Raw genomic sequence first — 25,922 nt, 5'->3', positions numbered from 1 at the left:
GGCTTCTCCCCGTGTGGCTTCTCTCAGGCCTTAACTAAAAGATCAATTTGTCTCTATAAAAACATTGCCACATTTTGAACATGAAAACGTCATTCCCGGGTAAATCCTCTGATCGTTTACAATACGAGTTTTCTGAGCAAAACATTTCTTACATTCTAAACATGAAAATGACTTCTCTGTGTGGCTTCTCTCATGTCTTATAAGATAAATCTTCTCTATAAAACATTTCCCACATTCTGAACAGGAAAACGGTTTCTCCCCCGTGTGCCGTCTTTGGTGTTTTAGGAGATCGGATTTCAGAGTGAAACTTTTCCCACATTCTAAACACAAGTATGGCTTCTCCCCTGTGTGAATTCTTTGGTGGGTTACAATACGAGTTTTCTGAGCAAAACATTTCTTACATTCTAAACATGAAAATGACTTCTCTGTGTGGTTTCTCTCATGTCTTAAAAGATAAATCTTCTCTATAAAACATTTCCCACATTCTGAACAGGAAAACGGTTTCTCCCCCGTGTGAATTTTTTCATGTCTTAGAAGATCTATTTTCTGTGTAAAACATTTGCCACATTCTAAACATGAATATGGCTTCTCCCCCGTGTGGATTCTCAGGTGTCTCAATAGGTCTCTTTTCTCTGCAAAACCTTTGCCACATTCGGAGCATGAAAACGGTTTCTCCCCCGTGTGCCATCTTTGGTGTTTTAGGAGATCGGATTTCAGAGTGAAACTTTTCCCACATTCTAAACACAAGTATGGCTTCTCCCCTGTGTGAATTCTTTGGTGGGTTACAAGATGAGTTTTCTGGGAAAAACACCTGTCACATTCTGAGCATGAAAATGGCTTCTCCCCTGTGTGAGTTCTCAAGTGTAAGACAAGATGTGATTTGTTGGTAAAACATTTGCCACACTTTGAACATGAATATGGCTTCTCCCCTGTGTGAATTCTCTCGTGTCTAACGAGTTCTGATTTATATTTATAACATTTACTACATTCTGAACAAGAAAAGGTCTTCTCTCTGGTCGGTCCATTAGGATGTTCCGGGCGCTTATAATATCCATCTTCTGTGATCTGAATCTCAGAATATATCAGCTGCTCCTCTGAGCTCTGGGGAAAGCCATCTGTGGAGAGGAAAAGGGCCACAGAAAAGAGAATAGATCAAATATTATTACTGTTATTATTAGAGATTATAATACATTTATTTATAAAATGTTAAATTCTCTTATGTCTGCCACATTCTGAACACAAAATCTATAAAATACATCGGTTTCCTGTATGAATTCGCAGAAGTAAAGCTCTGATTTTAGCGTAAAACTTCTTTCGCATTCCGGACAAGAATAATATATATTTCTATATGGGATCATTTATCATGACAGGTCCTTAAACCACTGTATCTACTAATCTCCTCCCATCATGTACTGGTCACATGGCGATGACGTCATCACAGGTCCTGTGGTAGCAAGTCTCTAATCGCTGAGCTCCTCCCCTCACTTATTGGTCACGTGGTGCTGAAATCGCGAACACAGTTTCAGCAGCTCCAGCTCCTCCCCTCAAATACTGGTAACACGGTGCTGACGTCATCACAGGTCCTGCGGTCTTCACGTCTTTGGCTGCTGGGCTGCTTCCTCTCCCGTCACATGTTGGTGACGTCATCACAGGTCCTGCGGTCTTCACTTCATTGGCTGCTGGTCTGCTTCTTCTCCCGTCACATGTTGGTGACGTCATCTCAGGTCCTGCAGTATTTCCGGTTGACCCTGTAATGTATGGGCCCCTGGTGGCTCCTCCCTCCTGCCCATACATTCTAGTTTTAGCAATTCCAAAACAAAGAGCTTAAGAAAAATAATTATACTTTATTGACATTCCAAGATAATACACATAAGACACTTCCAATAAAAGTTCTGGGAAGTACAAACACTAAGGCAGTGATGGCGAACATTTTAGAGGCCGAGTGCCCAAACTACAAACCAAACACCCCCCCCCCCCCTTATGTATCGTCTCATGGAGAATTGACCATAAGGGTCTTTTGATTCACGAGGCTTTAACCATCCTCGTCCACGTTGCAAGAGTGAGTTCCGAATTAAATGAGTCTGTATCCAGCGCTGGAATTTGACTAACTTGAAAGAAAAGACAAGACCTGTCCTTAACTGAAGTTAGCAACAAGACTGATGATTTTATTGTGGGACCGACATTTATAGAAAACCATAAGGCACTTTACATAAGGCGTGTAATTAGAAAAGCAGCAACTATAATTGGGTGTTCTCACCCAGGAAATGTAATACTATTTGATGTAAGCACACAAAGGAGTCTAATACTATTGGCTACATGCAAATACTGAAACTTCCCAGGTGTTCGCCTGGATACCTTCCTCTAGGTAGTGCTAGTGAGCACTAGGTCTTTGTGTGCTTGCTGAGGAATGAAACCCACCCAAACTTCAGTTATCAGTACACAAAGTTATGTGAAATAATGCTGAGTCTTTAAAATGTCCGACAATACGTAAGATGGCGTCTGAGTCCAGTGTAATATCTTTAACAATCGCGAGGTGCCAACCAAAAATTAAAGCAGTAACTTATTGCTTCCTGTTCAACAACTTTCAAGCATATTGGCCTCCTGAGGACAGCAACACAGTAGAAAGATGGAAAATTTTCATCATTTTAGCTTCTTTCCAGTTTCCCTCTGTACACAGAGAATCGTGGGGCCAGCAGGAGGTCCTCCAAAAATAAATCGACCCTTTCTACTCATTCTCCCTCTTACTACAGTCCCAAGCAGCGAAGTCAGTTTCAAAATATGACTGAAAGCAGCAACTTTTAATTTGCTTGTAACTGCAAGAAGATTGCCTTTGGCACCCGTGCCATAGGTTCGCCACCACTGCACTAGGGGAACCAAGATGTCCCATATGGAGAATGGGACTAACACAAAGTACCTACGAACACCCTTCCTCCATATGCCCCAAAATCAAAGCGTGCCAAGAGTGAAAATCAAATAAATACTACGTCCAATAATAGGACCAAATATTTAGAGGAAGATGGACCCAAATGCACATGAACCACTTAAATAGACCGGAGGTAGCATCCGATATTTATAAATTCCAACAGTGCAGGTCGCACTTACCCAAAGGCAGGCAAAGAGGCAGTCAGAGGGGAGGCCGGAAGATACACAGGGTACCTCCGGTCTATTTAAGTGGTTCATGTGCATTTGGGTCCATCTTCCTCTAAATATTTGGTCCTATTGTTGGACATATTTATTAGATTTTTATTCTTGGCACGCTTTGATTTTGGGGCATACGGAGGAGGGTGGTCGCAAAAAATTATTTTGCTGTGGTTTCTGACCCGCTCCGCTCCCCGAGGGTACTTGAACCCTAGGGGTCTGATCACTTATACTGTACAATATACTGGTTCTATAGTACAGCAGAGCTGTTCTGTAGGCGTGGTCAGGTTCAGCCACAGCACCTAACAGGTTAAAGGGAACCTACCATCAGAAATCTACCTGTTAAGGAGAAGAAGAAATTTCCTTAGCGGCACTGCAATAAAGTAAAGGATGGGTGCACGCTACAACCGGACAGCCACGTCCTTCCATATATGGGAAAACAAAGGCGAACGGCGCTCCAAAATAGTGGAATAATTAAAGTGGTGAAAGCCTCGCTGGAGAAAGGCTTCAGATGAAGCTGAAACGTAGCAGCTCGGGAATAAACACCACTTGAATTATTCCACTATTTTGGAGTGCCGTTCGTTTGTATAGACACAAACAGTCTATAATTTTAAGGGTAGGCTAAAGGGATCGTCCGGTTAGGCCCTATGCTTTGCCTAATTTACTGATTGGTGGGGGCCTCAGTGATGGGACCCCCACAGATCATGAGAACAGGGGTCCAATGTACCCCCGAGATGAGCGGAGCAGCTGATCGCACAGGTGCGCGCCCCCCCCCCCCCCCCATTCCTCTCTATGGAGCTGAGGAAGATTACCGAGTGCTGTACTCAGCGATCTCCATCAGCTCCATAGATATGAAGGGGCCGCCCCATCCACTCACTACAACCAGACACCCCTTTAATGTGAACATTGAGAGATAGAACATCAAAAAATCAAATCCAGAAATCACATTGTATAAAATTTATTTGCATTCTGCTGAGATAAACAAGTATTTCATCTCCTACCAACCATTAAGAGTTCCGGCTCCTACAGACCAGTTATTAAAATATGGATGGAATACACAATGACTCGTGAGGCATCCGTGATCATGAGGAAGGTGAGAGATCAGCCTAAAACTACCGGGTAGGAACTTGTAGCAGCTGGGGCCTCAGTCACCATGAAAGAAGTGCATGGCTTCTCCCCTGTGTGGCTTCTCCCTAGTGTGGCTTCTCTTCTGTATAAAAAGCTCTAAATGAAAGTTACATTTTTGTGACATTCTAAATATCATCAAGAACATGAAAATGGTTTTTCAGCTGTGTGAATTCTCTGGTGTTGTAACAGATTTCTTTTCTCAGTAAAGCATTTCCCACAATCTGAACACAACTATGGCTTCTCGCCTGTATGCATTCTACGATGTGCAGCAAGACTTGATTTGCGAGCAAAACATTTTCCACATTCAGAGCATGAAAATGGCTTCTCCCCTGTGTGAATTCTCTCATGGTTAACAAGGGCTGATTTCAGAAGAAAACATTTCCCACATTCTGAACATGAAAACGGTTTTTCCCCTGTGTGAATTTTCTTATGGAATTCAAGACTTTTCTTTATAGAAAAACATTTACCACATATGACACAAGAAAATGGCTTCTCTCCTGTGTGAATTCTCTGATGTATTACAAGTTCATATTTCAAGCTAAAACTTTTACCACATTCGGGGCATGAAAATGGCTTCTCCCCTGTGTGAATTCTCTGATGGTATAAAAGTTCTGATTTTAGCCTAAAACATTTACCACATTCGGGGCATGAAAATGGCTTCTCCCCTGTGTGAATTCTCTGATGGTATAAAAGTTCTGATTTTATCCTAAAACATTTACAACATTCGGGACATGAAAATGGCTTCTCCCCTGTGTGAATTTTCTGATGGCTAACAAGGCTTGCTTTCGCAATAAAAGATTTTCCACATTCTGAACATGAAAATGGCTTTTCCCCTGTGTGAGTTCTCTGATGGTTTACAAAATCTTTTTTCCACCTGAAACATTTACCACATTCGGGACATGAAAATGGCTTCTCTCCTGTGTGAATTCTCTGATGGTTTACAAAATCTTCTTTCAACCTAAAACATTTACCACATTCGGGACATGAAAATGGCTTCTCTCCTGTGTGAATTCTCTGATGGATAACAAGGCTTGATTTCACAGTAAAAGATTTTCTACATTCTGAACATGAAAATGGCTTCTCTCCTGTGTGAGTTCTCTGATGGCTTACAAGTTCTCTTTTAGTAGTAAAACATTTACCACATTCTGAACATGAAAATGGCTTTTCCCCTGTGTGAATTCTTTGGTGTAGTGTAAGATGTGCGTTACTGGGAAAACATCTGCTGCATTCAGAGCATGAAAATGACTTCTCCCCTGTGTGAATTCTCTGGTGTCTATAAAGATCTTTTTTATCTATAAAACCTTTGCCACATTCTAAACATGAATGTCGCTTCTCCCCCGTGTGAATTCTCTCATGTTTACAAAGATTTCTTTTCTCTCTAAAACCTTTTCCACATACTAAACATAGATATGGCTTCTCTACCGTGTGAGTTCTCTCATGTCTAATAAGTAATGATTTAAACCTGAAACATTTGACACATTCTGAACATGAAAATGTCTTCTGCCCAGCGGAAGCTCTTAGTTGTCCGTCTCCTCTTTGGCGGCTTCTTTTCTTCCTCTTAGTCTTGGATGTATCAGAACAGAAGCCCAATGTAATAGGATCAGATGATGGGTCATTGCTGGGAAGGGCGGAGGGTAAATCCGTTTTTCTGGCGCCATTTTTATATGTATCTTGTGTAATCTCACAATCATCTGCTGTGATATCTGTAGACATCAGATGTTCCTCTGAGCTCTGGGCGATGGCATCTGCCGGGAATAACAGGATCAGTGATTATTACGCTGATAAAATCTCTAATGATAATAATATTTTATACAAGTAGTGGAGACTTGTCCCATGTTGGGCATAGAGAGGAGGAGAGCGGAGAAATCCGGCCGTGGCTTTCTGAGACTGAGTATGTTTGATGGTGGAGCTTTGGAGAATACGAGTTCTCCTCGTCAGACATGATCTTATCCATAATACAGAAAACTCACAAAATTTATAGATTTAAGGGAAAGAGGAAGGAAAGAATTGGAGTATAAATTGTTGCAGAGATTGACCCCGACCTCTGACCTGGAGGCCACGAGCAGATAAGAGCCAGCGCTCGCTTGTCGTGCCTCAGCTTTAGTTTATTGCCCTCCTGTTGTATATAAGTTGTCTGTGTATATACCATCCAGGTGTCTTCTAGGTTGTTTAAGATGACAACTATGTTATACATTTCTTTATAAAAAGCTAAAATCTGTCTTGTCCAACATCTGAGTTTTCAGTGTAAATTGTGTTAATTCTACATTTTAAAATTAAGCAAAATGAGACAGGGGCGCACCTGCCATGAGGTGAGTTGAGAATCTCCCTCAGGCGGCGCGCCTCCTTCTGTACGAGGGGGCGGCACCGTGCTCCCGCCAGCCAGCCCGCACCGTTCTCCCACCTGCCCTCCGTCCCGCAATCCAGGCGACAAGAGACTCACTGCGCCAGCTAGCACTGAGCTGCTGCCCGCCCCTTCTGCCGGTCGGCAAGCACCGAGTTCCTGCCGGCCGCCCGGAACCGAGCTCCCGTTTGCACGCCCTCCGGCCACCACCATTCTCCCGCATGCGCTCTAGTCCCTGCCTGCCGAAACCAAGCTGCCCGTCCACAGGCACCGCGCTACCGCCCGCACGCACCATGTGACCGGCCGTTGACTTGGACCATGCGACCGCCTGCAGGCCGCCACCATTCTCCTGCCCATGCTATGACCGGGACAAGCTCTTAAGTGGCCGCTTGGCACCTGGCCGGCATGCACCGATCTTCCGCCCGCTGACCACCTGTATATGTGTATATGTATGTGTGTATATGTATGTGTAGGTATGTGTATGTGTATGTATGTGCAGTGTGTGCATATGCTGTGTATACTGTTTATATATGTGTGTATATTTGCTCTATGTATATGTAGTATTTGTGATATTTATCAGAGCTTCTAATTTGTACTACATAGCAATACGCTGTATACATTTTATACTACATGGTGGTACACAGTATGCTTTTCATATTACATGGCAGTATGCTATATGCATTTTATACTACACGGCCGCATGCTGTATGCATTTTATAATACATGACAGTACGCTGTATGCATTTTATACTACATGGCGGCACGCTGTATGCATTTTATACTACATGGCGGCACGCTATATGCATTATATACTACATGACAGTACGCTGTATGTATTTTATACTACATGGCGGCACGCTATTTGCATTATATACTACATGACAGTACGCTGTATGCATTTTATACTACATGGCGGTACGCTGTATGCATTTTATACTACATGGCGGCACACTGTATACATTTTATACTACATGGCGGCACGCTATAAGCATTATATACTACATGACAGTACGCTGTATGCATTTTATACTACATGGCGGCACACTGTATGCATATTATACTACATGGTGGTATGCTGTATGCATTTTATACTACATGGCGGCACACTATATGCATTATATACTACATGGCGTCACGCTGTATGTATTTTCTACTACATGGCGGTACGCCGTATGCATTTTATACAACATGGTGGCACGCTGTATGCATTTTATACTACATGGGGGCACGCTGTATGTATTTTATACTGCATGGCAGTACGCTGTATGCATTTTACACTACATGCCGATACACTGTATGCATTTTATACTATACATGCATTTTATAATACATGGCGGTACGCTGTATGCATTTTGCGTTGCTTAATTTTTCACACCAAACCAACATGATGGATCTGGTTCTGACACTCCCAGATATATTACATATATGGAGCGGGGGGCGTCTCTCTATGGCTCGCCTCTGTACCCCTATACCTCTACATCCCAGCACCCCTATACCTCTACATCCCTGCACCCCTATACCTCTACATCCCTGCACCCCTATACCTCTACATCCTTGCGACCCTATACCTCTACATCCCTGCGCCCCAATACCTCTACATCCCTGCGCCCCTATACCTCTATACATCCCTGCGCCCCTATACCTCTACATCCCTCACCCATATACCTCTACATCCCTGCGCACCTATATCTCTACATCCCTGCACCCCTTTTCCTCTACATCCCTCACCCCTATTCCTCTACATCCCTCACCCCTATTCCTCTACATCCCTGCGCCCCTATTCCGCTACACCCCTGCACCCCTATACCTCTACACCCCTGCACCCCTATACCTCTACATCCCAGCACCCCTATACCTCTACATCCCAGCACCCCTATACCTCTACATCCCTGCATCCCTATACCTCTACATCCCTGCGCCCCAATACCTCTACATCCCTGCGCCCCTATACCTCTATACATCCCTGCGCCCCTATACCTCTACATCCTTCACCCATATACCTCTACATCCCTGCGCCCCTATACCTCTACATCCCTGCACCCCTTTTCCTCTTCATCCCTCCCCCCTATTCCTCTACATCCCTTACCCCTATTCCTCTACATCCCTGCGCCCCTATTCCGCTACACCCCTGCACCCCTATACCTCTACATCCCAGCACCCCTATACCTCTACATCCCAGCACCCCTATACCTCTACATCCCTGCATCCCTATACCTCTACATCCCTTCACCCCTATACCTCTACATCCCCGCACGCCTATACCTCTACATCCCTGCACCACTATACCTCTACATCCCTGCACCCCTATACCTCTACATCCCTGCGACCCTATACCTCTACATCCCTGCGCCCCAATACCTCTATACATCCCTGCGCCCCTATACCTCTACATCCCTGCGCCCCTATACCTCTACATCCCTGCACCCCTTTTCCTCTACATCCCTCACCCCTATTCCTCTACATCCCTCACCCCTATTCCTCTACATCCCTGCGCCCCTATTCCGCTACACCCCTGCACCCCTATACCTCTACATCCCAGCACCCCTATACCTCTACATCCCAGCACCCCTATACCTCTACATCCCTGCATCCCTATACCTCTACATCCCTGCGCCCCTATGCCTCTACACCCCTGCACCCCTATACCTCTACATCCCTGCACCCCTATACCGCTACATGCCTGCACCCTTATACCGCTACATGCCTGCACCCCATATACCTCTACATCCCTGCACCCCATATACCTCTACATCCCTGCACCCCATATACCTCTACATCCCTGCACCCCTACACACCCCTATACCTCTACATCCCTGCACCCCTATACCTCTACATCCCTGCACCCCTATACCTCTACATCCCTGCACCACTATACCTCTACATCCCTGCTCCCCTATACCTCTACATCCCTGCACCCCATATACCTTTACATCACTGCACCCCTATACCTCTACATCCCTGCACCCCTATACCTCTACATCCCTGCACCCCTATACCTCTACATCCCCGCACCCCAGTACCTCTACAATCCTGCAACCCTATACCTCTACATCCCTGCACCCCTATACCTCTACATCCCTGCACCCCTATACACTTTTCGCTTATAGAACATCAGGTACAATTTATTCTGTAACACAGATCTATTATCTGATGTTAGAAAAATGGACGTCACTCACCGCTCTTCCATAGTGCAATGTATCTTCTTTATTCCAGTACAGACAAGTACATACTCACAGAGTGGACGTGGAAGGGAAGGAGGTGAAGGCAGAATGCCTGTAAGAGGTGACGCCCACTTTGAGCCACACGGAAATTGCCTTCACCTTCTTCCCCTGCACGTCCTTTCTGTGAGTTTGTACTTGTCTTTACTCGAATAAAGAAGAAACATAACATAACTTCCCGATTGCCTGTGCCATCTATATGCCTAAGGACAGGAGCTCCACCATATTCAGATTGGGCCCCTACACGCATATGTTTTTTTCCATCTCAGGAACTTGAACAAAGTTTATATTTTGCAAGACACGGAGTGGTGCCACTGGAATCTCTAGAGACTGTTACAGATCTATTATCTGGCCCATAACCCTGAAAACACAATCACCAATCTGGTTCTAGGACACATTTTGGGGAAGAGGAAAGAAAGGAGAACAGAGGAGGAATCAGTTCTATAAAGTAATGACTGATAAGTCCATAAGTACTCACCATCCTGGGGGTCCCCGGCCCCAGCGTCATGTCCTCCTTCCCAGGCTCCCTCCTCCTCCTCCTCCTTTGCCTCTTCTTCCTCCACCTTGGGGATCATCTTCTCCTCAGTGTCACTTCCATCCATGTTAAACTTTGCTACTGGGAAATAAATATGGACATCAATATCTCATGTAAAAATATTTCCATCCAGAGATACATTAATTTCTGGTGAAGAATAAGAATTTCTATAAGAAAAGCCCCTGGTAAAACATCTACACACCATTCAGTCTATAGATAAATACATAGATCTGCTCCGTGTCCAGTCAGGGTCTCAGTCCAAGCTCCTCCAGGTTCTTCCTCCGAGAAGTTCTCCTCATGTGAGTCCTGCTTGGGTCTCTTATAGCCCTTGGTCTGCCCCTCTGGGAGATGTCCCCCCCCTAATGGTGAGAGAACTTCCTCCCATGTAAATGAAGGGAGTCGGTGCCACTTCCTAATCAGCCGGGCCCAGCACTTGTGACACCTCCATTGTTCTCCTTTGTTATGGGTTTATCATCCCCTCCTCAGACAACTGTGAGCAGGATGTGTCTTTCTCATGGAGCTCAATAACTTCATTTACAAGTGTTTACTAGGCCGAATGTCTCTGTGTGACTCCCATCCTCCACCTTAGAGAATGTGTATAAGGAATGGTTATTGTTGTCTCTTCCCCTGGTTCTAGGCCTTTCCCATTGTTTCTGTGAGAGTATCGGTCACATCTTACACTTTGATGAATATAAATCTATATATCTGATATTTATACATCACCACAGCTCAGCTTCCATATTGTCCTCTAATCACAATTTACCCCCTGTTAGAGATTTTTATCTGGGTCTCAGACCCCCCATTACATGGTGACTTTGAAATTAAATCTTTCATGGCTCCTGGTACCAGGATGAGAGACCAAACCCAAGACGCAGACATTGCCTTTAGCTGCACTCACATCACGCTCTTTATTTCAAAAACCACAGTCATATATCAAAACAGAAAAAGCAGAATTGGGGGGAGTGAAGAAGGAGATAAGAATACTGTAATGCTATTGGCCATAATGAATTTACCAGCACATTCTCGGTAAAGGGTGATAGGACTCGTTCACAGACATGTTTATCTACAGAATGTACAGAGAATGTCCCCAGAACCAAAACATTTATGATAAGAAGGAGAACATACCGAAGGTCAATCATCTCTCACATGTGCCAAGGAGAAACCTTTACAGGAAGGTTACAAAAAAATGGCTGAATCATGACATTAGCGTGACAATAGTCAGTGAACATGTCCACTGTATCTAAAATGGCGGACAGTACGCAAGATGGGGTCCGAAACCAGTGCGATCTCCTTAACACCCCCAAATCAGATATCATTGTGTCTGTGCCAGTTTTTCTGTCTATGGATCGTGCACGTGTATGTATGAAGTGTTTGCGCCATTTTTGTGTCGCGGCTGCACTTTGTCCAACACTTAATAAATCTTTGCACCTATAGAGGTGGGTTGTGCTTAGTCGCAGTTTGCGGCACATTTATTACTATGACTCAGCGCTGTATAATGAAAGTGCACAACCCCCCCCCCCCCATGTCTGTTACATCATCTAATCTCCTTGTTGTGTTACTCAAACATTTCTATCCAGACGCTTATTCTCTGCCATTTCCCATAAGCCCCAATAACTTTATACATCACAGAAGTAACATACAAGCCTCACAGATTCTTACAGCTAAAAATACATGACACATATGACACATGTGTTTTTTTTAACCCTGCCAAATACATTTTTGCATTTTAACTTAAATTTTTGGGCGCTGGAGTCTCCACCTGTACATGGACTACATCTTATTGTCCTATTCCTGAGGTGCCATTTTCCCAGAGCCGCCATGACAGTTTCTTTGTAGAAGGATCACACTGGGAACTGCTGAGCTGTGGCTTCACTATTGTAGTTTTTATCTGCTATTGTTTTTGCTTATATCCCAAACTGTACAGAGACAGCTAAGAGACGATTACACACCACAGACGGGTGGATACTGCTAGGACCGAACTGTGACCAAACTTTTCTGGTTTTCACTGAATAAAACCATTTGACTTCCCCTTCGGTTTGTGTACAATTGGGCAGCGGGAGATTCATTACATGAAATGTGAATGTGCAGCTGGTAAAACCTCTTACACTGTTACCTAGAACTTTCAACCAGAAAAGCCTGACTGTGGAATAAGCTGATCCTGTGCACTGAGAGAAACAGAGGAGCCACTTCTATTAGCTACTCACAGGGATATTACATACAAATACTAAGTACCTCAGGGTCAGACTCTACCCAGGTTTAACCCGGGACAGGGTTACTATGGTCTGTAATATCACAGCTTTACTACCGTATATAATCGTGTATAAGCCGTGTTTTTCAGCACAAAAAATGTGCTAAACAACCTTACCTCGGCTTATACACGAGTCAATTAAAAAATAAAAATGTAATACTCACCCTCCGGTGCCCGGATCAACCAACGGCGGCTCCCGATACCTGGCGGCGGCGGCTCCCGATCCCGAAGTTCAGCACATTAAAAAAATAAACTTAATTCTCACCTTCCGGCGATACTCACCCCCGATCCTCGGCGGCGGCTGTCTTCTTTCTTCTCTTGCCGGCGGAGTCGCGTCCATGTGATCTCCCCGCCGGCGCTCACTATGATGCGGCGGTGTGACGTCATCAGCGGCGACACCGCCGCATCATAGTGAGCGCCGGCGGGGAGAGCGCATGGACGCGACTCCGCCGGCAAGAGAAGAAAGAAGACCGAAGCCGCCGCCGGGGATCGAGAGCCACCGCCGAGTATCGGGGGTGAGTATCGCCAGAAGGTGAGAATTAAGTTTATTTTTTTAGTGTGCTCAACATATAGGGGGGCAGGCTGGCTGTATACATGAGGGGGCAGGCTGGCTGTATACATGAGGGGACAGGCTGGCTGTATACATGAGGGGGCAGGCTGGCTGTATACATGAGGGGGCAGGCTGGCTGTATACATGAGGGGGCAGGCTGGCTGTATACATGAGGGGGCAGGCTGGCTGTATACATGAGGGGGCAGGCTGGCTTTATACATGAGGGGGCAGGCTGGCTGTATACAATAAAAGTCAGGCTGGCTGTATACCACTTGAGGCTGGCTGTATACTACACCCTCGGTTTATACTCGAGTCAATAGGTTTTCCCAGTTTTTGGTGGTAAAATTAGGGGTATCGGCTTATACTCATGTCGGCTTATACTCAAATACAGTAATTGAAATTTCACAAGGGATAAATGTCTCTAGATGTTTCATATTTAACATTTGTAGGAAGCTGATGGAACATTGACTTTAGCCTCAAAGTTTCCCCTTGTACAATCCACATGTTCTGTACTCACTCAGTGTATTATTAATGTATCTTATTAATTGCATGAGATCTTCTCATCAGACGCAGTAAGATGGTAGAGAGAGAAATTGTTACATGGGATGTTGAAGATGTTGATATTCCAGGAGCTCTGGTCTCCATGTGACACAAACTGGAGGGGCGTGCCGTCTAACATCTGAGTGCGGGATTTAACTTGCAAATTGTGTCGCAATAAGTAAATGAGCCCCTTTGTAGTAGGATATTCCCTTATTCCGGAAAGTCATTTCCAGGACATGGCGGTCACATGACCCTGGGAGCCGTCACGTCTGCAGGGATTTGCTTTTCCCATTGTTCAGGATGTTGAATTACACATTTATCCTTGTAAACACTTGTCAATGAAGTTTCCATTACAAAGATGCCTTATTAATTGGGGGAGGGGAGGATGATCCCATAACACAGGACAAAAATACTCAGCCTCAAAGCAGCACCAACTCCCTTCATTTACATAAGGAAAGTTCTTTCACCATTAGGGTGTAACATCTCCAGGAGGGGATAGACTGCAGGGACTTGTAAACTAAGCCAAACCTGCCTATTGACCCCCGGGTAACCGAATAAAACCGATGAATAACAGATGGAGTCTCTTTTTTTGTGTTGGTTGTGGGTAGGCCACAGCATTTATTAATTTTCTAACTGAAAAATAACTAATTAACATATTTTAATTAAAGAGCAAGAAGAATTGTAATGAAAAAACAAGACATGCTCGTCCGAGTCCTTTTAGTTCTATGAAAAAACAACCTTCACCTGAATGGCGGCTGCAGAACAACAGCCGACTCGTGAGTAACTTCCCTTCACCTTAGGCATGTCTAACTCCGCCACGGAGCAGCCAATAAGCCCCTAGTGCCGGCTGTGACCCCCCACACTGCCTAATGCGATGGCCCTCTCAGCCAACTCTTGCAAGCCAACCAGAAAAATATCCAGACCAATTGGTTCCGATGGACTCCGTCACCAAAGAGCAAGTGCCTATTATCCCCTTCTAACTCCGAGGGGTGAAAGACTACACCACCCAGAGAAGTGACGTGCCTGGAGACACAAATATTAAGGATCCTACGTGCCCGCTCAATAGCATCATAATGCCGAGCACCTTTCCAGTGATAGCGGGGAATAGTCTCCGACCAGGCCAGAGTGACGGAGTTGAAAAAACTAGGGAAACGGGCAAAATCCTCCTTAATCAGGGAAATGAGCTCTCCTAGCTTTACCCAACCTAAATCATTGCCCCCGCATGGACAATAATGGTCACGTCATCTTGGTGATTCCGTTTGACCTGCACAACTTCCGGAAAACCTTGAGTCCATCGCATCCTGTGAACGCCACGCCAGTGCACTTGAACTTCCTTTAGCCCTAAACCCCGGCCGCAAGGGTGAAGGGCCGCTCTCTGCTCGGCCCAGTGAATAAAGGAATGGCCAATGATACAAACGTGTTTTTGGGGCCCTGGAACATCAGTAAACAGATTGTTTTTTTTTAATGTATAATCTAATTTTATTACTTTCTTCTAACTTAATTATAAATTAAATAAGCATAGATATGTGTAAGTGACGATTTAATCAAAAGGGAAAGCTATAGGAAAGGGTCAAGGTCTGGGAGGATATAAGACTTTAAACAGTCTGATTTCCACCGGCCCAGCCTTTTTATGGATTCCTCGCTCATTCTGCATGAGAGCGCCGTGGTCCCAGCACCAATACAGAAGGAATGAGGGCCGAATTCTTTTGGGTTTAAACCTAAGAACAGCAGGGATTTTTTGAAAACTGCACTGAATTGATAATGAGATGATGGGGATCCGGGGGCGTGGATAAGAAAATTTCGACCCGCCGGGCGACCACGTTCGTAATTATAGATCAAGGAAATGGGGCACAGATTGGCCCCCAAAAAAAGAGGTGAAAACCAAGAGCCCATACTGAAAAAAATTATTTTTGGAGTGACGAATACAAACTTTGACTTAGTTGTGTTTTACGATTGCGTCGTTGCTTTAAATAATGACTCCTCAAAAACATCCGGACAGATAATATCTAAAAAGTAGATATATAAAAATAGAAATTAAATGAAAAAATGGGGGAAGGGACACTGGTCTCCGGGAATCGTGGGAAGATTTTTCATGTTTCCAGCCTTTTAAGATTTCTTTTAAGAGGAAATCTTTAGTTATATCTGGACAGTTAAGTAATTTTAGCATAAAGGACAAGCCGGCCAAACTACTTTCTGCCTTATTAAACGAGGCGCCCTGTTGTCTAATTTGCAATAGCCAATTTAACTAATTATTCAAAAGTTGGGACCTCTCCGCGGGTAATGTACCCCCAGAGAAAGACAACCAATGTGACCAAGACACGGAATACTTCTGCCAAGTAGCTGCTGATATGGAAGTCGTTATCAGGTGTGCAAACTGTTCTCTACCAGGCTCCATAACAATTGGGGGCATGCAATCCCGGACTCGTCCGCTGACCCGTGAAGTTCAATGAACGCCTGAAATTGTGCACGAGACAAGGCATTAGCCGTGCCGTTTGAAAATTCAGGGACATACCTGGCCAGGAGCCACATGTTGGCTTGAAGGCAGCACAAAACCATGTGACGTAGCAGCGCGAGTACCGGATAAGATGAGGATGAGAGATTATTTACGACATGTACCAGTGAGGCGTCATTCGACCAAAATCTAATTCTGGTATTGGCCAATTTAGAGCCCCAAATTTCAAAAGCTACAACTAATGGGAAGGGACATAAAAGGGTGCAATTTGTAAGTAATTCCTGTTTTCCGCCAAGATGAAGGCCAGGCATTGCTGCACCAGGAATTGCGCCAAATGGTGGCAAAGCCGTCGTTGGCAGAGGCTGAGGTGAATAAATTCAGGGAACAACTGTCCGTTTCTGCATCCTGTAGGACAGGGATCCCCAACCTTTTTCTGCCCAGGGACCAGCTGTAAACATACATTTTCTCCAGGGACCAGTTCGGCGGGGGGTTGCGGTCTGGTGTCATAGTTTCATAGCTAAAAATGTATATTTGAATGCTCCACCATAACTCCCTGTGTGCTTAGTTTACATCGTTCCATTTCCTGAAGAAGCACCCCAACTTGTATTGTCCTTTTTCCTGTAGCATACTCCCCTCCCATGTCCCCTTTACTGCATTATGTCTTCCCTCCATGTCTCCTTTCCTTTGCTTCCCTCACCATATGCTTCCAATGTCCCCTTTCCCAGCCGAACTCTGTCAAAAACAAAAATACTTACCTTCCTCATTCCCCTGCAACAGTCTTCTCTTCCTTCCCTTCACTAATAGCATGATGTTATGACATCATGACGCTTGGCGTCAATAGAGCAGTGCATTATTTGGTGTTTTTTGTTTTTGTTTTAAAGGGGTCAGGCGCGGCCCAGTACCAGGTGTTCCAAGGCCCGGTCTTGGGCTGCGGACCGGTGGTTGGGGAACACTGCTGTAGGATACGAGAACCATTAAAATCCTGCAAGAATACACGCTAAACTTGCAAATCATGTCTCGGGGGGCTGGTAATCCTGATGAAATGGTTAGGGTAAAGCGTGCCTTTTGTGGCTAACGAAAGGCGGCGAGAGAAAACGCGGCCGATGGGAATAACTGTACATGTGACATTGAGCAGCGCCCAGGAGGACCTGGAATTGGTGGGGGGTGGTTTTCTTTTTACTGAGCATGCAATCGATCTCCTGGCGTAGGAGGGAAATCTTCTCGACTGGCAATCTAAAAGTCATGGTAACAGTGTCAAGCTCAATTCCCAAAAAGGATAAATTTGAACCGGACCGACAGTCTTGTCAGTAGACAAAGGGACCCCAATGTAGTCCATGAGTGCTGTAAACTGCGCGGCAGGGAGGGGCAAGTATCGAAATCCCTCTGCCCGACAAACAAAAAATCGTCCAGGTTATGGGTCATTTACTGATTGGTGGGGTCTCAGTGATGGGATCCCCACAGATCATGAGAACAGGGGTCCGATGTACCCCCGAGATGAGCGGAGGAGCTGATCGCACAAGTGTGCCCCCCCCCGCCCCGCCCATTCCTCTCTATGGAGCTGAGGAAGATTGCCGAGCGCCGTACTCAGCGATCTCCATCAGATCCTTAGATATGAAGGGGCCGCCCCATCCACTTACTACAAACAGACATTGAGAGATAGAACATCAAAAAATCAAATCCAGAAATCACATTGTATAAAATTTATTTGCATTCTGCTGAGATAAACAAGTATTTGATCTCCTACCAACCATTAAGAGCTCCGGCTCCTACAGACCAGTTATTAAAATATGGATGGAATACACAATGACCCGTGGGGCATCCGTGATCCTGAGGAAGGTGAGAGATCAGCCTAAAACTACCGGGTAGGAACCTGTAGCAGCTGGGACCACAGTCACCATGAAAGAAGTAAATGGCTTCTCCCCTGTGTGGCTTCTCCCTAGTGTGGCTTCTCCCTAGTGTGGCTTCTCTTGTGAATAAAAAGCTCTAACTGAAAGTTACATTTTTGTGACATTCTAAATATCATTTTTTCCCCCCTCAGTGTTAATTTTCAGTATATTTTCTATAAAATAATTAAGAACATGAAAATGGTTTTCCAGCTGTGTGAATTCTCTGGTGTTGTAACAGATTTCTTTTCTCAGCAAAGCATTTCCCACACTCTGAACACAACTATGGCTTCTCGCCTGTGTGCATTCTATGATGTGCAACAAGATTTGATTTGTGAGCGAAACATTTTCCACATTCAGAGCATGAAAATGGCTTCTCCCCTGTGTGAGTTCTCTGATGGTTAACAAGGTCTGATTTATGAATACAACATTTCCCACATTCTGAACATGAAAACGTCTTCTCCCCTGTGTGAATTTTCTTATGGATTTCAAGACTTTTCTTTATAGAAAAACATTTACCACATATGACACATGAAAATGGCTTCTCTCCTGTGTGAATTCTCTGATGGTTTACAAGTTCTGCTTTCATCTTAAAACTTTTACCACATTCGGGGCATGAAAATGGCTTCTCCCCTGTGTGAATTTTCTGATGGTTTAAAAGTTCTGATTTTATCCTAAAACATTTACAACATTCGGGACATGAAAATGGCTTCTCCCCTGTGTGAATTTTCTGATGGCTAACAAGGCTTGATTTCGCAATAAAAGATTTTCCACATTCTGAACATGAAAATGGCTCCTCCCCTGTGTGAGTTCTCTGATGGTTTACAAAATCTTTTTTCCACCTAAAACATTTACCACATTCGGGACATGAAAATGGCTTCTCTCCTGTGTGAATTCTCTGATGGTTAACAAGGCCTGATTTCAGAATAAAACATTTCCCACATTCTGAACATGAAAATGGCTTCTCCCCTGTGTGAATTCTCTCATGGTTTACAAGTTCTCCTTTAGTAGTAAAAAATTTCCCACATTCTGAACATGAAAACGGCTTCTCCCCTGTGTGAATTTTCTTATGGATTTCAAGACTTTTCTTTATAGAAAAACATTTACCACATATGACACATGAAAATGGCTTCTCTCCTATGTGAATTCTCTGATGGCTTACAAGTTCTGCTTTAGTAGTAAAACATTTATCACATTCCGAACATGAAAATGGCTTCTCTCCTGTGTGAATTCTCTGATGATTTACAAGTTCAGCTTTCAACCTAAAACATTTATCACATTCTGAACACGAAAATGGCTTCTCTCCCGTGTGAATTCTGTGATGGCTTACAAGATCTGCTTTAGTAGTAAAACATTTATCACATTCTGAACATGAAAATGGCTTTTCCCCTGTGTGAATCCTTTGGTGTCGTATAAGATCTGCTTTATTAGCAAAACATCTGCCACATTCAGAGCATGAAAATGGCTTCTCCCCTGTGTGAATTCTCTGGTGTCTATAAAGATCTTTTTTCTCTGTAAAACCTTTGCCACATTCTGAACATGAATGTCGCTTCTCCCCTGTGTGAATTCTCTCATGTTTACCAAGATCTCTTTTCTCGGTAAAACCTTTTCCACATTCTAAACATCGATATGGTTTCTCTCCTGTGTGAATTCTCTCATGTCTGATAAGTAATGATTTAAACCTGAAACATTTGACACATTCTGAACATGAAAATGTCTTCTGCCCAGCGGAAGCTCTTAGTTGTCCGTCTCCTCTTTGGCGGCTTCTTTTCTTCCTCTTAGTCTGGGATGTATCAGAACAGAAGCCCAATGTAATAGGATCAGATGATGGGTCATTGCTGGGAATGGCGGAGGGTAAATCCGTTTTTCTGGCGCCATTTTTATACGTATCTTGTGTAATCTCACAATCATCTGCTGTGATATCTGTAGACATCAGATGTTCCTCTGAGCTCTGGGCGATGGCATCTGCCGGGAATAACAGGGTCAGTGATTATTACGCTGATAAAATCTCTCTCCTCTAGAGAGGAGAAGATTTCACGTTTGTAGAAGTAATAAAAAGTGAAAAACACTAATGTTTAAACATTAGAAGAAATAAAAAATAAATAACTAAAAAATATAAGCCCCTAAAATGTCACTTTTCCATAAAAACACTTAATAAAGTATAAAAAACACGAACACACGACCCCCCACATATTTGGTATTGCCGCATCCGTAACAATCTTTACAATAAAACAGAATTGTTACTGGACCCGCACAGTAAACTCTGCAAAACAACCCGCAAAAAACGTTCCGAAAAAAATAATTTTTAATTAATACCTTTAAAAAAAATGCTCTAAAAAGTGATAAAAAAAGTTACACACCCTAAAATAAGACCACTAAAAAGAACAAAGCTTCTCGCAAAAAATAAGCCCATATCCAGATTTGTGAGGCGAAAAATAAAAAAAGTTCTGCATATGAAAAGACGGTGAGGCTAAAATTAACAAGATTTTCGCCAAATTACTTTTTAATCAGTAAAATTAAATAAAATACACAAAACCCCCACATATTTGGTATCGCTGCGTCCGTGAAAATCTGCATAATAAAACTGAATAGTTATTGGACCTGCACAATGAACCCTGTAAAAAACAACTCCAAAAATTGTTCCGAAAAAAAGATATTTTAATTAATACCCTTTAAAAAATGCTCTAAAAAGTGATAAAAAAACAGTACACACTCTAAAATAAGACCACTAAAAAGAACAAAGCTTCTCGCAAAAAATAAGCTCTTAACCAGATCTGTCAGCCGAAAAATGAAAAAAGTTCTGCATATAAAAATACGGAGAGGCTAAAATTAACAAGATTTTCGCCAAATGACTTTTTATTCAGTAAAAATGGGGTAAAAATAAAGAAATTATATAAATGAGGTATTTTCGTGATCGTGGCAACCCATAGAATAAAAATAATATACTAATTTTATGGTATGGTAAACAGCACAACTCCCCCCCCCAAATAAAATCTTCCTAAAAATCGATGATTTTTATTTCCTCCACCAACAAAGAGTTAATAAAATCTGACCAATTAGCTATAGATGCCCCAACATTATGTATCAGAAAAGTGCATCTCATGTGGCAATAAGAAGTAAGCCCCTATAGGTCCACATTAAAAAAAGAAAAAAATATGATAGCCTGTACAATGTGACAATGCAAATCTGCTCTGGATGGCGCCTCCTTCCCTTCGATGCTCCTCCCCCTGTTCTATGCTCCTCCCCCTGTTCTATGCTCCTCCCTGTTCTATGCTCCTCCCCTGTTCTATGCTCCTCCCCTGTTCTATGCTCCTCCCCCTGTTCTATGCTCCTCCCCCTGTTCTATGCTCTTCCCCCTGTTCTATGCTCCTCCTTCCCTTCTATGCCCGGCCGTGCGCCCGTACAGCAGTCACCACCAAATATGGGGCATCAGCACTTGGGAGAAATTGGGTATCAAACTTTATTTTCATTTAATCCATTGCAAATGATTAATTTTCCACCCAAAATGAGTGTACGGGCCGTCCCCTACTTAAGAACACCCGACTTACAGACGAGCCCTAGTTACAAACGGACCTCTGGATGTTGGTAATTTCCTGTACTTTAGCCCTAGGTTACAATAATCAGCTGTAACAGATATCACAGGCGTCTGTAATGAAGATTTATTGTTACTCCTGGTACTTATGACAATCCAACATTTTTAAAATTCAGTTGTCACAGAGACCAGAAAAAATTTGGCTGGGGTTACAATTATAAAGTATACAGTTCCGACTTACATACAAATTCAACTTAAGAACAAACCTACAGACCCTATCCTGTATGTAACCTGGGGACCGCCTGTACTGTGAAAAAACATTACAATTTGCAGACTCCACCTCCATTTTGTTTTAACCCCTAAAAAACACCTAAAGGGTTAACAAACTTCTTAAAAGTGCTTTTTCATACGTTAAGGGATGTAGTTTCCACAATGGGGTAATTTACGAGTCTCGCTATTATTTAGGCCTCTCACAGTCAATTAGAAGTTGAGCAGATCCCTATAAATACGGGTTTTGGTGATTTTCCAAAAAAATTGAAAAATGGCCCCAAATTCTGAGCCTCATAACATTTTAGTAAAATATGTGGAATCTTAAAATACCATCCAACATAAAGCAGACATTTGGGAAATGTAAGTTATGAATTTATTTGGGTGCTAGGACTATCTGCATCAAAAGTAGAGAATTTAGAACTTTGAAAATAAAGAATTTTTCCAAATTTTTGCCGAATTTCGTCTTTTTTTCAAAACTGAACACAAAAGATTTCATCCAAACTAATTTGAGGTACAATGTGTCACGAGAAAACCATCTCAAAATCCCCCGGATATCTCATAGCGTTCCAAAGCTATAACCACTTATGGTGACACAGGACCTTTTAGGGGCCGCGTCCTAAAGGCCAAAATAGGACAAGTCCCGAAGGGGTTAAGACCCTCTGATGACGACTATATTAAGACATTTCTTTATAAAAAGCAAACATTTGTCTTGTCCAACATCTCAGTTTTCAGTGTAAATTGTGTATATTCTACATTTTGATAGGATTTTATCCTTGTGTCCCAAGGTAAGTTCTTAGTCAGCCTACACTATATCCCTACATCCCTGCACCACAATACCCCTACATCCCTGCACCCCAATACCTCTACATCCCTGCGCCCCTATACCTATTCATTCCAGCCCCCATATACCTATTCACCCTGCACCCATATACCTCTACATCCCAACACCCCAATACCTCTAAATCCCTGTACCCCCTTTACCTATACATCCCAGCCCCCATATACCTCTACAACCTGCACCCCTATTTCCTACATCAATGCACTTCTATACTTCTTACTCCCAGCATCCCATTACCTCTACCTCCAAGTACCCCTATACCACTACTTCCCTGCACCCATTTACCACTACATCCCAACACCCCTATACCAATACATCCCAACACCCATATACCTCTTTATTTATGCACCCTTATATATAAACATCCAAGGACCCCTATATCTCTACATCCCTGCACCCCTATACCTCTACATCCCTGCACCTTCATCCACACACTTTTCCCTATAGTATATCAGGTACAATTTATTCTGTAACACAGATCTATTATCTGGCCCATAACCCTGAAAACACAATCACCAATCAGGTTCTAGGACACCTTGTGGGGAAGAGGAAAGAGGCCGAAGAAAGGAGAACAGAGGAGGAATCAGTTCTAGAAAGTAATGACTGATAAGTCCATCAGTACTCACCATCCTGGGGGTCCCCGGCCCCAGCGTCATGTCCTCCTTCCCAGGCTCCCTCCTCCTCCTCCTCCTTTGCCTCTTCTTCCTCCACCTTGGGGATCATCTTCTCCTCAGTGTCACTTCCATCCATGTTAAACTTTGCTACTGGGAAATAAATATGGACATCAACATCTCATGTAAAAATATTTCCCTCCAGAGATACATTAATTTCTGGTGAAGAATAAGAATTTCTATAAGAAAAGCCCCTGGTAAAACATCTACACACCATTCAGTCTATAGATACATACATAGATCTGCTCCGTGTCCAGTCAGGGTCTCAGTCCAAGGTCCAAGCTCCTCCAGGTTCTTCCTCCAAGAAGTTCTCCTCATGTGAGTCCTGCTTGGGTCTCTTATAGCCCCTGGTCTGCCCCTCTGGGAGATGTCCCACCCTAATGGTGAGAGAACTTCCTTCCATGTAAATGAAGGGCGTCGGTGCCACTTCCTAATCAGCCGGGCCCAGCACTTGTGACGCCATCATTGTTCTCCTTTGTTCTGGGTTTATCATCCCCTCCTCAGACAACTGTGAGCAGGATGTGTCTTTCTCATGGAGCTCAATAACTTCATTTACAAGTGTTTACTAGGCCGAATGTCTCTGTGTGATTCCCATCCTCCACCTTAGAGAATGTGTATAAGGGATGGTTATTGTTGTCTCTTCCCCTGGTTCTAGGCCTTTCCCATTGTTTCTGTGAGAGTATCGGTCACATCTTACATTTTCATGAATATAAATCTATATATCTGATATTTATACATCACCACAGCTCAGCTTCCATATTGTCCTCTAATCACAATTTACCCCCAGATCAGATATCATTGTGTCTGTGCCAGTTTTCTGTCTTTGGATTGTGCACGTGTATGTATGAAGTGTTTGCGCCATTTTTGTGTTGCTGCTGTAAGATGTAACTGTGTAACTTTCCATAGCAGCGCCGATCGCACCTGATAAATGAACACGGTGACGCGTCGCTATGAATTATCCGGCACAACCTGCACAGGAAGAGGAAAACTGCACCGGGGCAGATGACACCACTTTTATATATCTGGGTCAATGTTATCATCTTTTCCCCAGTGGATGAATGTTGCACAATGTTTCGGACCTCAGAATATACGTAGAAGGTCATTTGTTATTGTGTTTTATTAAGGCTCTAGATGTTCTTCATTCATGTCCAGTTTTGGGTTCACTCTCAGATAAATGAACTTTTACCGAGTTCTGAACCACAAGATGTCGCCAAATATGTCAAAGATACCAGCAATATGTTACCACGTGTAATAATGTGATCTGCCCATAACTCCTCCTTGTATCAACCCATCTCCCTCTATTATTCTGGACCTATAAGATAAAGATATTTGTGTGGGATCTTTCAGATCTCCGTAGATGCAGCAAACGATGTCTGTGTCTCTGCATCATCTAATCTACTTGTTGTGTTACTCAAACATCTCTATCCAGCCGCTTATTCTCTGCCATTTCCCATAACCCCCAATAACTTTATACATCACAGAAGTAACATACAAGCCTCACAGATTCTTACAGCTAAAACTACACGACACATAACATAAATGTGACTATATACTGTATACAACCAAATACATAGAGAACACAACCACACAGCGCGGCCTCCTCTCCTGCCTCTCCTGGGGACCCAGTAATGTGGACACTACCACCAAAAATCCCATAGAAATGTGGAAACTCCGGCTTTCTGAATATTCAGTTAAAGCACAAAAAATGATTTGACCTGGTTACAAATGAACTCATCCACAAGGAATAGCAGAGCTGTCAGCGGGAGCCTCGTTCTCTCGCCTCCATGACAATGTATTCGTAGAAGGATCACACTAGGAACTGGTTTCATGTTAGAGGGGAATATTCTGCACTGGAGGAGTATAGTTTGGCCTGGGCAATTCCTTCCCTAAAGATATCCTCTGGTCTGGGTTATTCCATACAAAGAGTTTCCATGGCCCGGCACATGGGATTTATGTCCTGGATTGTGGAAACTCTTTTAATGGAATATGGTGATTAAAAAAAATGAAATAAAAACTAAAATCTATAGTAAATTATCACAAAGTAATAGCTGTACCTAGGAAATCCCTCTGACTTACTCATGTGCCTTGTAATGATGAAGCTCATTTTCTCCAAACACTTTTATCTTAATAATTGCCTTCGATCTTCTGATGAGATGAGATGCTCGAGAGGGAAGTTTTACACGGGATGTTCACAACCATAATCACTGTCAAGGAGCAGAGTCTTCCAACATGGATGAAAATAAGACTTTATAGTATGATCTTCCCAGTAAGTCACATGCATGGAGGGATTTGCATTTCCTATTGTTCAGGATGTGAAATCAGTAGGGAATCACCGGGAGACATTCAGCCTAGTAAATACTTGTAAATGGAGATATTTAGCTCCATCGGGAAGTCCTGGCCACATTTGTTTGGGAAAAGGGAATGATAAACCCATAACAAAGGAGAACACTCAGGGCATGATAAGTGCTCGGCCTGGCTGATAGCAAACGTCACCGACACCCTTCATTTACATGGGGGGAAGATCTTTCATCATTAGGTACGGTATCTCCAAGAGGGGACAGACCAAGGGCTATAAGAG

At 43.5% G+C, this 25,922-nt stretch overlaps 2 protein-coding genes and 1 pseudogene across 2 annotated transcripts in view; all 3 read right to left on the bottom strand.

The window, feature by feature from the left end:
* Positions 1 to 16,227, bottom strand: part of LOC140076200 (uncharacterized) — a 215,350-nt gene extending 199,123 nt beyond the window's left edge. Inside the window, exons 1-4 of the mRNA XM_072122714.1 lie at positions 16,211 to 16,227; positions 14,750 to 14,841; positions 10,304 to 10,441; positions 214 to 1,115 (exon numbers count right to left, since the gene is read on the bottom strand). Of these exons, the coding sequence (XP_071978815.1) occupies positions 214 to 1,115; positions 10,304 to 10,441; positions 14,750 to 14,841; positions 16,211 to 16,227 (1,149 nt within the window). The remainder of the gene's footprint in view (positions 1 to 213; positions 1,116 to 10,303; positions 10,442 to 14,749; positions 14,842 to 16,210) is intronic.
* LOC140075547 (uncharacterized) lies at positions 4,338 to 6,830 on the bottom strand. Its single transcript, XM_072121626.1, has 2 exons — positions 6,668 to 6,830; positions 4,338 to 6,011 (listed from the first exon to the last, which is right to left on the bottom strand). Exons 1-2 carry the CDS (start codon positions 6,828 to 6,830, stop codon positions 4,498 to 4,500), a joined length of 1,677 nt encoding a protein of 558 aa, XP_071977727.1. The 3' UTR covers positions 4,338 to 4,497.
* Positions 16,228 to 18,220: 1,993 nt separating the features above from the next.
* Positions 18,221 to 25,543, bottom strand: LOC140076199 (uncharacterized; annotated as a pseudogene).
* Between the last annotated feature and the right edge of the window lie 379 nt (positions 25,544 to 25,922).

This window comes from Engystomops pustulosus, chromosome 8, assembly GCF_040894005.1.
Source record: "Engystomops pustulosus chromosome 8, aEngPut4.maternal, whole genome shotgun sequence".
NCBI classification, from domain to species: domain Eukaryota; kingdom Metazoa; phylum Chordata; class Amphibia; order Anura; family Leptodactylidae; genus Engystomops; species Engystomops pustulosus.
Note: the sequence above shows the minus strand (reverse complement) of the source record. Positions and strands in the feature narration are given on the sequence as shown.